Source organism: Ictidomys tridecemlineatus, chromosome 6, assembly GCF_052094955.1.
Source record: "Ictidomys tridecemlineatus isolate mIctTri1 chromosome 6, mIctTri1.hap1, whole genome shotgun sequence".
NCBI classification, from domain to species: domain Eukaryota; kingdom Metazoa; phylum Chordata; class Mammalia; order Rodentia; family Sciuridae; genus Ictidomys; species Ictidomys tridecemlineatus.
In genome coordinates this window covers 109,010,736-109,025,964 of record NC_135482.1, presented here as the reverse complement: position 1 = coordinate 109,025,964, position 15,229 = coordinate 109,010,736, and the positions used below count along the sequence as shown (strand labels likewise).

Below are 15,229 nucleotides of genomic sequence, written 5' to 3'. Positions count from 1 at the left end.
GAGTCTTAGAAAATAGTTGCTAATAATATTTCACTCACCTGTGAGATTGATAGGACATTTTAAGACTTAATAAAATAATGTCTTAGAATAATTCCAATTTTCTTTCAGTTGTAGGCCATAATTCAAATCAGACCAAAAAATTTTTTCTTTTGCCTTCACATCAACTGTTCTCTAAATTTTTGATTGGCTCAAGACCCAATACCTCCCTTAATGTGACAGGCTCACATCTTCTTTTTAAAGAAAATGCCTGCCAAATAGTGAGTTTCAGTAACCACAAATTCTCAGTCATTCCTTGAAGTAAAAATTGTGTTCCATGAAAAAAGTACCCAGTTCAGCTCACAACTCAGGACAACCATAAGTCCTATTGCTAGGGACAACTGTCATATTTCATTATACAGCAGAAGTGCTTCATGCCTGCCCCTGTTTTGTCACATGAAATATGAAAAAGGTGCATACTTGAGGGTTGAGATTTATTAAAAGCACTTTTTTTTTTACTGCTTAACCAAGAACATTCTTATAAAATGTTGTTTCTTTTTAATTTTTTTTTCTGTGAATGTTTGCCACTGAAGAATATAATGATTCACAGAGTGCTTTTGTGCCATTGCCTTGATTTGTGCTAAGGCACTAACAGTTTTGCTCACTGTTGCTTTTATACCTTTAGTGCAATTGTTAACGTGGTGGAAAAGTCAAACATTACCACAGAAATAGTTTTGATCCTGCAGATTCTGTGAATGGGTTTGGTAGACCCCCAGTGTTCTAAAGTGTTAAAAACTCTGCTTTAAACAAATAAATAATTCACAGACTTTAGGCCATACAGAATGGTGACTGGGAGCTTGCTTTCTGAGTTAAACTCCCTGAATTCAAATCTAAGTGTAATAGTTGTGTGCTATGGAGCACTTAGCCTCTATGCCTCAGTTTCTCTCTCTCTCTCTCTCTCTCGCTCTCTCTCTCTCTCTCTCTCTCTCTCTCTCACTCACTCACTCACTCACTTACTCACTCATATGTGTGGAGTGAAACTAGGGCCTTACACATGCTAGGTAAGTGCTTTTACTCCTGAGCTACAACCCCAGTACATTTTATTTTTTATTTTGAGTTGCCCAGGCTGGGCTTGAATTTGTAATTCTCCTGTCTCAATTTCCAGAGTAGTTGGTATTACAGATGTGCACCACCCCATCTGACTTTAATTTCTTTATTGATAAATGGTGATAAGAGTCTAATCCAGTGGATTGTTTTAAGATTTAAATTAGTTAAAACATGTAAAACACTTTGAATAGGACCTTGCGCATAGTAAACATATAATCTGTATTATCTGTTTCTGCTGATATTAACTGTGTTCTGTTTTATGAAGGTTTTAATATAGGGATTTATCTCCCTCCCCTTTAAGTTGTTTGTATCCCTCAAAAAGCTCCAGATTGTGTTTTGCTTGTGGACTTTGATTCAATAAGAATACTTAGATACTGGTATATGAATAATTTTATGTAAATAGATACTTCTCAAATACAGTTATAAGAATTGTTCTCATAATTTGGACAATTTCCTCTTAAAACTTTGTTTATATTATATATAATATAAACTAAATATTTTTTAAAAAATATTTTTTAGTTATACATGGACACAATATATTTTTTTAAATGTATTTCTTACAGACATGACAACAGTGGAGTGCATTACATTCATAATTATCCATTTACACCACCATTTTTCATAACTCTGAATATAAAGTATGTTCATGCCAAATTATGCTATTATAATGAGCTCTTATTATTTTTGCATTACAATTCTTAATACACCTTCATACTACAATTTATCATATCTCTGTTTGTATACAAGGTATGTTGACACCACACATCTTCATACATGTATTTTGTATGTGGTACTGAGGATCGAAACCAGTGCCTCACACATGGGAGGCAAGTGCTCTACCGCTGAGCCATACCCCAGCTGCCTATATCTTTATTCTGAATGGTGAAATGGTTTACCACTTCAAATGAGTGATTTCTGGGATAGTTATTATAATTAGCAGTCTTGAATACAATCCTGTAAGAGCCTTTAGAATGGTTTAATTGCATGGTTTTACCTTATTCACATTCACCACACATTTATTTTGCATGTTGTTTCCTGATCCCTGTTGATACCTAAGAACAAAACATGAATGTACCTATTTACATAATTGTTCTTTTACTCATATTTTGACAAAACAGGGAAATGTAATTGTATTAGTTAGCAGTGAGTCTGTTTTAAGTGTGTTAACCTTGTGTTGAGATACAAGAGATTCTGGTGGACCAAAGGGGTCAAGTGTATGTTATGCTGAACTCATAACCAAAATAGCTGAGTTCCTGAGAATGCGGCATGAGCTTGGGAGAATTATGAAGACCTGGGATAGTCTTTGGGGAAATAGGAGAAAGAATGATCCACAGTGAAATAACTCAGTAATCATCAAGGGAGTATGGTTTTCTCTTCTTCTTCTTTTTCCTTTATTATCCCTTGTCTACCCGCTTTCTTCCTTTCCTCCTTTATTTCTCTGCCCCCTTCCTATTTTCTGCCTCGTTTTATTTCTCTACCTTTTTCTTTTTCTTTTTTTTTCTTTCTTTTTCCTTCACTAGTAGAGGGTCAAGGAAGAATTACTGTATTGCCCTAGGGTCTGAGTTTCACTGGGTAGATAGAGCAGAATGATTGGGATGCAAATGAATTGAGGGTGATAAGAAGTCCTGGACTATACCCTATATATGGAAGAAAGAAGATTCACATGAACTCACAGTTTGGAGAAAATGTGAATGTTAGGGAAGTGAGGTTGAAGACAATAAATATCCAGGGCAAGGGTGTGTCAGGCCTGGGAAGAGAGGGCTGAGTGATGATGGGATTGGATCCAGTGTATGGTCCTGTAAACTTATAGCTAAAATGGACTGGAAGATGAGGTTATTGAAGTTGTGGCTCTCAAGGATTTCTTACATTGAAATCCTAGGGTGATGTTTGACAACAGTGGCAATTAAAGGAAAGGCTGTGAACTTGTGCCAAAGACTTCATAAATCCACGGGAGTGTTTGAGAAGTCCCTAGATGGCAGTGTGAGGAGGATGGAGTGAAAAGGGACCTGCATATGAAGGAAACAGCATGATGGAGCCAAGAGAATGCTAACCCTTTACCCAGGCCCTTTGTGGAGCAGAGAGATTATTGGAGAGAGTTTAGGGAAATTATATCCTTTGGGAAAGCCAGATTTTACTTGGAACAGGGAGACAACCTTTGAAAGTTGAGGTCCTGGGGAATTTTGCAAGAAGTAGAGTATTTCATCAGGCCCAGTAGTGTTGTTTGATCAATGATGAGCCAGGGCCAGGGAAATAGAGCATGGGAAGGCAAAAATATTTGTTTAGTTATTACACATTCTAGGAGTGAGAAATCTGTTTGGAGTAACTACCCTCAAATAAATCCAGACTTGGTACCATTTGAGTATTAGGCATTACTTTTCTCATCTGATTTCAGACAACAGCTTGGCAGATTCTTTTTCTGGATAGCCAGTGTCTGCCTCATAATTTTTAGAGCTGCAATTTCTTTCTGGGAAGTAGCTTTTATGATGCATGCTTTGGTAGCCAGGGTGCTGATTTGGTCAAGAGCTGCCTTTCTGTCATTGTTTTGGGAGGTTAGGGGAGAGGATGGATAAGGTGTTTTGGCCAGGGCCATGTAGAGGCTTTGTACAGGTAGGATTTGCCATGTGATGTGCAAAGCTGGATTTCTTAACCTAGGGCTCTGTTGTCTTTTGTGGAGCCCTAGTTTTGCTAGAAAAGTGCCTGCCTGCCCCTCCCTTCCTCTCTCCCCCCTCCCTCCTTCCCTCTCCCCCTCTCCCTCCCTCCCTCCCTCCCTCCCTCCCTCTCTCTCTCTCTCTCTCTCTCTCTCTCTCTCTCTCTCTCTCTCTCTCAAGTTGGTTCTCTTTTTTAACCCCCAGTGGAAACCTACATTTCACTTTCTTTTAGTCACATGCACATGGATAGTATTTTAGTCATTTTTAGGGAATTGTAGCCTGATACTTACGGAAAAATTTATAGTAAGCTTCCAAAAGAGAATTTCAGATACTGCAATTAAAGTAGTACTCTTATGGCTTGGGAGATGGCATGAGGCTGACTGTTTTTAAATGAATAAACCATAATCCTGGTTGAAGTTGAATTGTTGTTTAAGTGTGTTGTTTTCAATACATTTAATTTTGAACAAAATACAAATTTTGACTAGATGATTTTTTTCGGATATATATTTTTAAAGTGATACAAGGGCACTTTTTCCTTCCTCTTGTCCCTAAACCTGAAAATAACTAGCTGTAGTTGTCTCATGACAGATCCTTAAACTATTTGATCTTCATGCTCTAGGAATTAAGATGGCAAGGAAAGCCAACTAAGAAATCCTTGAGGTAAATGGGAAAGGAAATTAATTTCAAAGTTTTTTTTTCTAAAGCCTTAAGTAAAATAAACTGTACTTAATTTAGACCCTTTATGGCCTCTATTTCTTAGGCAAATAAATGTGTGCAACAGCAAATGTGAAACTATTCATTCCATGCAGGAATTTTCATGTAATTGATGTATCAGTAATCTGGGGATAAATTAGATACTGTGAAAAACAAAATCAAGAAATTGAATATAGAGGGATCTAATACTAGAAGGTGATATTTGTGGTAAGGATGATTATTTACAAGAACAGGGATTTTTATTTACTTATTTACTTATTTTTCATAGAAATAATTTTATTTTAAAATTTGTTTTAATTAGTTACACATGACAGTACAATGACCTTGACATATCATACATTTGAATCAGATGGAATATAATATCTAATTTTTCTGAGTATACAGGTTGCAGAATCACATTGGTCATGCATTCACATATATACATATAGTAATAATAATGTCTGTTTCATTCTACTATCCTTCCTATGTCCCCAACCCCTCCCCTCCCCTCCCATCACTTCTCTCTCCCTAATCTAGGGTAACACTATTCTTTTTGTTTTCCTTCTCACATCTTCATACATGTATTTTGTATTATTTATTTTTGAGACAAAATTCTTGCTATGTGGCCCAGCTGGCCCTGAACTCTAAGGCTGAAGTGATCCTTTTGTCTCAGCCTTCTTGAGTAACTGGCATTATAGAGATGTGCTAATGTGCCCAGTTTTTAAAAAATTATTAAGTATTTCAAATGTATAGAGTAGAGAATAAGATTGCTAATATTATAAAAAGCACTTGTTAATATAATCATACCTTTATTTTTCTGAAACAGAATGTTATAAAATTTTTACTACACATATACAGTTACATGCATTATTATAAATCTTTGAAACCTTCTTACTCCTTCTCCCTCTTTGGGGGGAACTATGCCTTATAGGGGTTGCTAAGTAAAATGATAAACTACTGGAACTAGAAAAGCCTTTACTGCCCCCACACACCAGAAATTTGTTAACTCATAAAGTGCAAAGAAACTTTAACCATTTCTCCATTGCTTCTACTTCTTTAGTGATCTTAATTTTGATCAAAAGGATCTAGAACTAGAGGAAGAGATACAGAAAATCTTTTTGTGGATATGAGAGTCCTCCTCCCCTCACTCAGATGACTATAAAGGAGGTATTTTAGAAGCAAGTCCCAAATCTGGCAGCATTTTTTGTATATTTATTTATCTTTATTAATTTTAACATTTAAAAAGACCTGTTTATTTAGTTTCTCTGAGTTTTTGTGAATACTCTAATGTTTGACTCTTCTGTTCTCCTCAGGATTCAAAAATTTCCTCTATGGAGCGTGGGCTCCGGGACCTGGAAGAGGAAATTCAGATGCTGAAATCAAATGGGGCTTTGAGTACTGAAGAACGGGAGGAAGAAATGAAGCAAATGGAGGTGTATCGCAGCCATTCTAAATTTATGAAAAACAAGGTAATGGTGTATAATACTACTATAGTTCATAGGAATGATGTGAAAGATTGATGCATATTTTTACTTCTTTAGTAATGATAAAGATCTACTTTATTGTTTTATCAGACATTGGGGAAGCATTCTTTTAAATGGAATTTTCCCAGAAGTAAGGTCAAAATTCCTGATATCATACAGTTATTATAAGCTTTTATTTAAAAGAAAAGTACTTGTATGAGACAAAGTCTATATTTTTATAATTTAACTTATCCTATCTATAAGTACTTTTGAGGTGATTTAGTAGTATTATATCCAGATGTGTTTTTCTTCATTATATGAGACATCCAGTTCTCTACCTCTTGTGAAATATTTTAAGTCAAAATCCCAAGAGGCTGAATCCAGCTTTTTTTTTTTTTTTTTTTCTCCTTCCTGAAATGGGTTAAATGAAACTGTGTTTCCCCTTTAAATATAGGAAAGCTCTGTGCTGTATCCCTTGGAGAAGGTCAGTTTGCTCCCAGGTTTTTTGCTTCCCATGTCCATTTCAGGCATAGTGTAATAAGATAGATACCATGGAGACTTACTTGACAGCATGTATTTTAAAATCAGTCACATTATTTCTTCCTTATATCCAAAGTCATTTAGTTTGAGTTGATAAACTTTTTAGACAAATTGAAAGATTTAATTTATTATAGGTATCAGTTTTGTTGTGGTTTAATTAAAAATTACAATTGTAATGGTAGTAAAATTTTAATTTGACAGTATTTCTCGACTGTATTACCCAAATGGATATCCAAGAATTGAAAACTGAAACATTCACAGTAGTGTAAGAGATAACACCATGGTAACTTCCTCCTGCATTTCTGGTTTTTTGTTGTAGTACCCACACCTGCCTTATATGTCTTTAAAATATTTCCTTACTATTAAGAATCTATTATCAGCTGGACGTGATGGCGCATGCCTGTAATCCCAGTGGCTTGGGAGGCTGAGGCAGGAAGGATCACAAGTTCAAAGCAAGCCTTAGCAATGGTGAGGCATTAAACAGCTCAGTGTGACCTTGTCTCTAAATAAGATGCAAAATAGGGCTGGGGATGTGGCTCAGTGGTTGAGTGTCCCTGAGTTCAATCCTTGGTACCCCCCCCCCCCCAAAAAAAAAAGAATCTATTATCAATGACATCTGGCAATTTTATGTTAATTTTAGAACTTAAAAATTCACATATCCAGCCTTCTATTAGTTTGGGTTTTTCACCCCTTGACCACAAAATACACTGCAATAAAGTCTGTATGTTTATGCTTTCCATTTGTTGATAGCACACGACAGTTTATTAAAAAACAAAACAAAACTGAAAAAAACCACACACAATCCTGTGAAAACTGAGAAACCTTCTATGTTCCTTTGAAGAGGGAATTAGGGGAACAGATTTAATTGTGTACATGAGTCATTGTTATTTCCAGTGGCCGTTCTGGCTCAAAAGTAGTTAATAAGATGACCTAACTTGACACATGAGTGAAAAAGAATAACAATGTCGTGACAGGTAGAGCAACTGAAGGAGGAACTAAGTTCGAAAGAGGCTCAAGGGGAGGAGCTGAAAAAGAGAGCAGCTGGTCTTCAGGCTGAGGTCTTTGCCGTAAGATTTACCTCTTTGTGTGCAGTGATCCCACAGTGGGACCCTGCCAGTTCTGGCTTATGGGTGGCTTACACTTTCATTCTCTCTGGTTGGCAACTTTACCTACCACTAGCACTAACCAGCCTGCTTTGTTCTTTAACTGACTCCTGTTCACTAGTTTGACCCAGATGCCACTTTATATGCACTGAGCCCTGTGTTTTCTGGAAGCCCTATAACATGGTTCTTTATTGTTGCTTTTATTCTTCTATGGAAGGTATTTCAAAGCTTGTTTTTTTCCCCCCAAGCCATTATTACTAGATACTTGTTGATTTATATAAATGGTGGTCTTTTTTCTTCTTACATGCAGGAATTACAGATGTTTTAGGCCCATCACCTAGAGTTCATTTGAATTTGAAATTCTCACGTAGAATACCTCTTATGTAGACATTGCCTTTAAATTCTCATTAAGTGATTCTGCAGCAAATGTTATTTTCTTTAGGGCAGATGGATAGAAAATAATTAGCTTATTTAGAGTTATCAGTAAATTTGAATTCGTGTGTGACATTTCAAGTATCTAAATCTAGTTCAACCTTCTCTTTAATGAATTTAATATTTCATTTCAAAACATAATAAATAATAATAAAATAGCTAATACTAATTTATTGTAAGCTCTTTATAACCTGAATTTATCAATCCCAATTTATAGATGAGGAAACCAAGAAAACAGAATGATGCCTAGGAAAAGACAGTTTTTAAGAGTCAGGGTGTTGGCTAAGACTATAATGCAGAATAGAAAAAATCTTGTGCTAATTTGGTATGTTTGCTGTTTATGAACCACTTTATAGTATTGATAAAAAGCAAACTTTGTTTTTTTTGAAAGAGTCTAATTTGGCTAATGGCTTGACCATGTCTAGAGGAGAAGATAATCTATTATTTCCTTTATTTTTTTAGCTACTATTATTCATTTTTGTGTAATGTTAGGCTAAATGGATTTCATACATTATTTTATTGAATCCCTAAACAATAAAGTGACATTGGTATAATTTCTTCCTGTTACAAGTTAGGAAACCAAAACTTAAAGAGGCAGAGTAATTGCTCAAAGACATAGCTCTCTCAGCCTAACATGTGGCTGACTGCAAAGTCTTGTGCTTGTGACTTTTTATTATTTGCTTTTTGTTTATAATATTCTCTCCTCTTCTGAGTCTTTAAGGAAAATTTGTGCTTCTAAATTTTGTTTAAAATATTTTCTTTCCTTTTTCAGTCTTTCCTGTCAGTATAACTATATGTGAAGCTTATTCAATAATGCAGATGATGAGGAAACTGAGATTTTATATTTATTTTTGATCCTATGATTGGAAGTAGCTGGAAATTTGAATAACCTTTAGGCCATAGTTCTTTACTAAGGAAGTAGTAACACTTTAAGCATTTCTTCTGAATATTCATTTATAAAACAGATGCATTTTTAGTGCAATCTGTGTGTTAGGGATGGGATAATAGTAATGTGAATTATTTGTTGATAAAGTGATAGATATATCATCAGTATCTACAAGTACTTGGCCTATAATAAGCATACAGAAATATTGTATGAATGCATAACTTTATTAGTAAACAGATTTCATGTGAGAAAAATGCTTTTTTTTCTTAAAATGGAAGTCTAAATTAGAAATTTATTTGTAGTATTTCTTAAAATTTTCTGGTAAAATTTATTTCCTTTTGGGAAATTGTTTTTAAAAGCTTTACCCCTTTTACCTGAGATTATTACAATAAAATACTCTAGTATTTAGTTTTTTTTTTTAAGATAAAGGACTTGTGGGATGCAATGGCTCATGCCTTTAATACCTGCTACTTGGGAGGCTAAGGCAGGAGGATCACAAGTTTGAGGTCAACCGTAACAACTTAATGAGACCCCATCTCAAAATAAAAAGGGCCTGGGAATGTAGTTAAGTGGCAGTGCACCCTTGATTTTAGTCCCCCGTACTACTAGAAAGAAAAAAGAAAGAAAAAGAAAAGGACTTTTCATTTAATCAGTGATAATGAAATTAATGACTTTTTGTTTAATTTATACTTTCAACAATGTCTTTTAGTACCTTGCTGGGTGGTAGACTTAATATAAAAGCAGATCTAATTTCTGTTTATTTGGTTTATATTTAGAATAAAAGACTTTAAAAAATTCTTAGAAACAATAGAGATATAGAGGAAATGTTTGAAAGAAAGTATTTTGTAGTTAAGAGAGATTTTTATGAGATAATGAATGGCATTAGTTGATTTATGGATTACCCTTTCAGAGTAACAAACTTTAAATTACACATGTAGGTTTTTACAGAGAGATTTAATGCATTAACTTTTATCCGTTTTGATGATATGACATATTGTAGGTGATAGAACTTTATAGATAGAATCTTTTTTGTCAAGTTTTATACACATAACAAAAATTATACAATTTAAAAAAACACATGTCTGTAATAACTTGTAGCACTGAAAAAAACAGTTTTTAAGATAAGGCTTTTATGAAACTTGTTTGAGAATGAGAATAAAACTTAACAAAAAATAGAGATGCAGCACTACCTTTTGAATTTAAATAGTAGTATCAGGAGGTTTCTTTTTTCCTTCTGTTATATATGTACATTAATCTAACGTTTGATCTATTACATTCTAGAGAGATCTGACTTAATAAAATGGAAACTACTTTTTTAGAACAGTGTAGTTTAGGTGTATACGGCTATCTTATAGTTATCTAATTGAGTTGGAAATTTTTTTCCATTTCTTTACTAAAGGGTTTCAAAGAATATTTAGAAGACAACAAATGAAAAGTGGAAATTTCCCTCTTTGTTGAATAAGCTTCATTTTTAGGGGATGTGGAGGTGGTGGTGGGATTCCAACATAAGATAATGGAAAGGAGATGAATATGTTGTGTCTTATTTATTTATTTATTTATTTATTTATTTATTTACCACCTACCTACCTACCTACCTACCTACTGTGCTGAGAAATGAATCAGGGTTTTGTGCCTGCTACGGAGGTGCTCTACCATTGAGCTACACCCCAGGCTTCTGTCTTAGTTTTATATCTTGTGATTTAGATTTGTCAGAGGTCAAGATGAGAGGTCTTTTTTTTTTTTTTTCCTTAGAGTGTTTTTTTTTTTTTCCCAGATTGGCCAGGTGAAACAGGAGCTGTCCAGAAAAGACACAGAACTACTCGCCCTACAGACAAAGCTAGAAACGCTCACAAACCAGTTCTCAGACAGTAAACAACACATTGAGGTGCTGAAGGAGTCCTTGACTGCTAAGGAACAAAGAGCTGCCATCCTGCAGACCGAGGTAAAGAGACTCTGGGATGCATGTGGAATTGATACCTTGACATCTTTTCAAAAGTGCTATTTTTTAATGTTTAGATTTGGAAAATATGAATAATGTTACAATTTATTCTTCAGCAGTATGATCATTTATTGTACTAAAATCTAACCACCTTGTTCCACTTTGTTCTTAGCTCTAACAAATTAAAACTGTGCTATTTATTTACAATTTTTAATATTTTAGACTTTTAACAAGTTTGTACTTTGAAGTATATTCTAGATATTCAAATGAAAGGATACTTATAAGAAAAATAATTGCATTAGAAGCCTTAATTCTCATCCATTGTAAATTGTCATGAGTGTCAATGAGGTTAGTTATCCTGTGTTTGGATTATATGCAAAACATCCTTAAGTTTAATATTATGAATAGTTTTATGTAGGCAAGTTGTAGAATCTGTAAATGTTCTAAATAGATGTAGTTTTGAACTATAGATCATTAGACAGTGTCTTTTCATGTATATCCTGCTTGAAAATAAAGTTAGTGTTTTCAGAAATCTTAGATTATCTCATCTATTGGCCCTCACTTCAGGGAGGAGTAAGTAATCCCAGGGAAATTCTCATCTGTTGTATTTTCAAGGATCAAAGACAAGGAATTGGTGTTCTTATTTGGATACTGTCTTAATTAAAATATTTTAAAAAGATCTCAGTGAAGTAGATATAATTTAGGTAGGAATAGGGAGTAGTTCTGTATAAAAGAAAAATAAAGCATATAATGTAGATTAATTTTTTTAAAAAACAACCAGACAATAGATAAATAAGGGCATAGTTTGATGGACAAAGGAATGTGGAGGAAAAAGAATAAAAGCATCATAGTTTTGGACAAACAGAATCTTTAAAAATGGAGGAATGAAAAAAGACTTGGGGAAGGGACTGAAACAATTTCATGTTGTATTTTTTTTTTTGTCTATATAGTTTCATGCTTTGTGGAAAACGAGAGACTTGTTGATGTAGTTGACATTTTCTTATAATTCACATTTTTTCTTCTAAAATCATATTTCATTTTATCATGTTATCAATTCCATTCTACCTCAGAGAGAGATTTAGGTATAAAATCACAAGGTGCAATAAAGGTTAAGGCTCTAGAGTCATCTTTTTTGAGTTTGGACTTTTATCTTTACCACTTGCTTACTAGGTGCATGATCTTAGGTGTGTACTTAACTTCATGGTGCCTCTCTTGCCACATTTATAACATGAACTGAGTAGTAGTATCAGCTCCTAAATTTGATCTTAAAATTAAGCTAGTTATTCATGTCTAGTACCAGACACATCATATGGTGTTTATATATAGTTATTGTCATCATCATTATAATTCTTATAATAAAATCAGCTCATATATATATAAACTGTTATGATTGTTAGGAGAACATAGTTGGTTTTCTTTTATTGGCATAAATTTGTTTTGAAGATATGCTTTTCATGTATTTATTGGGCTAAATTTAGCTTTATTCACAGAATTAGAAATTTAAAATCACCTGGAAAATATTACCCACAAAGTTATTAAGATTGGGCTGGGGATGTGGCTCAAGCAGTAGCGCACTTGCCTGGCATGCGTGCAGCCCGGGTTCGATCCTCAGCACCACGTACAAACAAAGATGTTGTGTCCACCGAAAACTAAAAAATAAATACTAAAAAATTCTCTCTCTCTCTCTCTCTCAAAAAATTAAGTTATTAAGGTTATAGTTTTATTAAGAAAAGAAACTTGTACATGCAGTACTACAAAAGACTCAGAAGAGGGTGCCAGTATCTTAGAGGTGGTCCCTGCTTTTAGGCTTGCTACTGAGATGGCTTTGGCTGGAGGCAGCAGGTGTGTAAACTAGAGAACGAAGCAGTTGGCTAATGATAATGCAAACATTTAAAAGCTTGTCACAACCTAATAAATGACTTTTCCCCCTTGGCAATCCATCCTTCTCTTTCTACCCAACTCAAATAATGTTCTTATTAGCTAGGTCTCACACAGATGGGCTTGTGATTGGTTTCTTGTACCATAGAGAATAAAGACTGTATTTATTGTCATTTTGGATGGTTTTTATATTTGTTTTTAGCTATTGTGGGAGAAGCTGAGCCTCAGTGGATTCTCCCAGTTAAGTTATTAGGACAACTGCTCAAATATAACCATTTCATCCCTATTTAAGAGTATGAAAGCTAACTTCTCTTTGATTTTGGGTTGATTTTAAGATTGTATTATGATTATTTATTAGCATTTACATAAAAGTGACATTTGATAAGAGTCACTTTTCCCAATGCAATTTCCCAGGTTAGAGCCCAATAAAAGGCAGTTCATCCCAGTATTTTGAAAGTTACTTTGTATTTCTATATTAAAATTTTTTTTTGTAGTTGTAGATGGACAGAATGCCTTTATTTTATTTGTTTATTTTTATGTGGTGCTAAGGATTGAACCCAGTGCCTCACACAGTGGCTGAGATACAGCCCCAGCCCTCTGTATTTTGCTCTTAGTTGATTTTTGTCCTTGGTAGCTATCCTAGGTTCAGTCTAAATCACTTAAAAAATACATATATATTTTATATATGAAAAAAAACATGAGTCATAGGACTTTTTTTAAATTAAAAAAAAATTTAAGGAAAAAAGTGGTATGGGAAAGGACCTGTTTGGCCCACTCTCTTCCCTACTCTGGGCAGTTGGGTTGAGGCCCTTAGGTGTATAATGAATGCAAAATTGCTCCTATTTTATAAACATCTCTCTTAATCTGTTAACCTTCACAGAAATACTCTGGATTTAGTAAAATACAGGTTAAAAGCATGGACTTTGGAATCAGACCTGGGCTTAAAGCCCATCCTCCCTCTGTGTTCATTCCTCTGTGACCATAGATGAGTTTCTTTACCTCTTTAGGACTGTGTATCCTCAGCTGTAAAAATAAGTATAATGACATTACCAACTTGCTAAGGTGTTGAATTATGTAGCTCTTTTCTGAATATGGAAGGAAGCTTAAATTCAGTAGGTTAACAATATTTTAAAACACTTTATAGCAGTTCGATTTTATCTCTATTTTATTTGCTCCTCATAGTAATGGTGTGGGTTAGACAGGGTAAGTATTATTTTGCTTTTATAATTGAGGATTAGAAGAAGTAGTTGTTAGTTCAGGGTATTTAATACTACTGTTGGGGCTACTCTAACTAAAAATCCTGGGACTTTTAATACTGATAATAATATTCTCAGTAACTTTCCAATTTATGCCCACTTTTTATTCCTAAATCTTAATGCCATACTATAAGCCTCTCACTAAATTCAATATGCAAAGCTAATTTTATCAATAAACTAAAATAATATTGACCTTACTGTCTCAGCATGATATCATTTTTTCTTCTCCAGGAAATTGTGTTTTGAAATTCTGTTTATTCAAGATGAGCATTATTATAGAGACAATAGGAAGAAGTCATATTTTTTCCTTTGGTGGGACACAGGATCACCATCCAGCACAAAGTAAATAATTGCTCTAGCTCTAGGATTTCCAGATATTAGCTAAGATGTTAGGATGCTGTTCTTTGACATATTCGATCTGTTTGCAGCCCCAAACCAATGCCATGGTATGCTGCCTTTTAAGATACAGTTCTGGCTTTCTTAGCACCAGAGGGCATTTTTGGAGGTCACTTAGTCTTTCCATAATTAAAAAGTATGTCTGATTATATGTAACATTGAGTGCTTTCCATAGTTAAAAAGAATGTTTGATTATTTGTAACATTGAGTGCTTTCTGTGTACCAAGTAGAGAGTGTATACTTTCATTTGTTTTTTTCAGTTAATCCTTAAGGTACCCTTCTAAAAAATAGAAGACTCTTCAAAGCAGTGGGAGTATAGTGGTGAATAAAATAGACTGATGATTGTATCTGTATGAAACAGCTGCTTAGAATAAGAGAGAACTAGGTCCCATGACTAGAACAGAGTTTGGAATCTTTTTCAGGTGACTATGTTTTGTCTCAAATGCCCTACTGTGAGAACTGCTGGTCTTGGACGAATTATGGGGTGAGGTTTGGGACAGGTGTTGTGGGGGTAACTTAGGCATGACATTAAGCCTGCTTGTGTAGGTAGACTGGTCAGCTTCTGAGTGTTCCTTCTTTTCAGCATCCCTTATATATCTGAGGATACAGCGTATCTTTAGAAAAAAGAGCTTTATCTGAACAGACATAAAGATTATTAGACTATAGGTTCCTTGATCCGGGAGGCTTACTTCCTATAACCACTCCAAATGATGAGTTGGCAATGCTCACAGTGGTAATGGGATAATATCTTGTTTGTGGGAAGAGGTACATAATATTAAACTTAGGAAATTGACAAGAAAATATAAGTGTAAAGCATGGCTCTTAATATACCAGAAGAATCTAATTGGAGCATATGAGTTTTAAATCAGCAGAATAAAACTCAGTTTTCTATTTGTAGAGAAAAGAATGTGG

General features: G+C 34.4%; 1 protein-coding gene across 23 annotated transcripts in view; it reads left to right on the top strand.

Moving 5' to 3' along the window:
- The window catches only part of Erc1 (ELKS/RAB6-interacting/CAST family member 1), a 502,961-nt gene that overhangs the window by 111,059 nt on the left and 376,673 nt on the right, over positions 1–15,229 (top strand). For 13 of the 23 annotated variants that reach the window (XR_005731973.2, XM_040281166.2, XM_040281167.2 and 10 more), the window contains exons 5-7: positions 5,738–5,893; positions 7,402–7,494; positions 10,623–10,790. Coding sequence is in view for 22 of the 23 variants with exons in the window: in XM_040281166.2 (XP_040137100.2) it covers positions 5,738–5,893; positions 7,402–7,494; positions 10,623–10,790 (417 nt within the window). In the remaining variant the exon portion in view is untranslated. The remainder of the gene's footprint in view (positions 1–5,737; positions 5,894–7,401; positions 7,495–10,622; positions 10,791–15,229) is intronic. The other 10 variants (XM_021732176.3, XM_021732179.3, XM_078015478.1 and 7 more) reach the window with 2 other exon arrangements.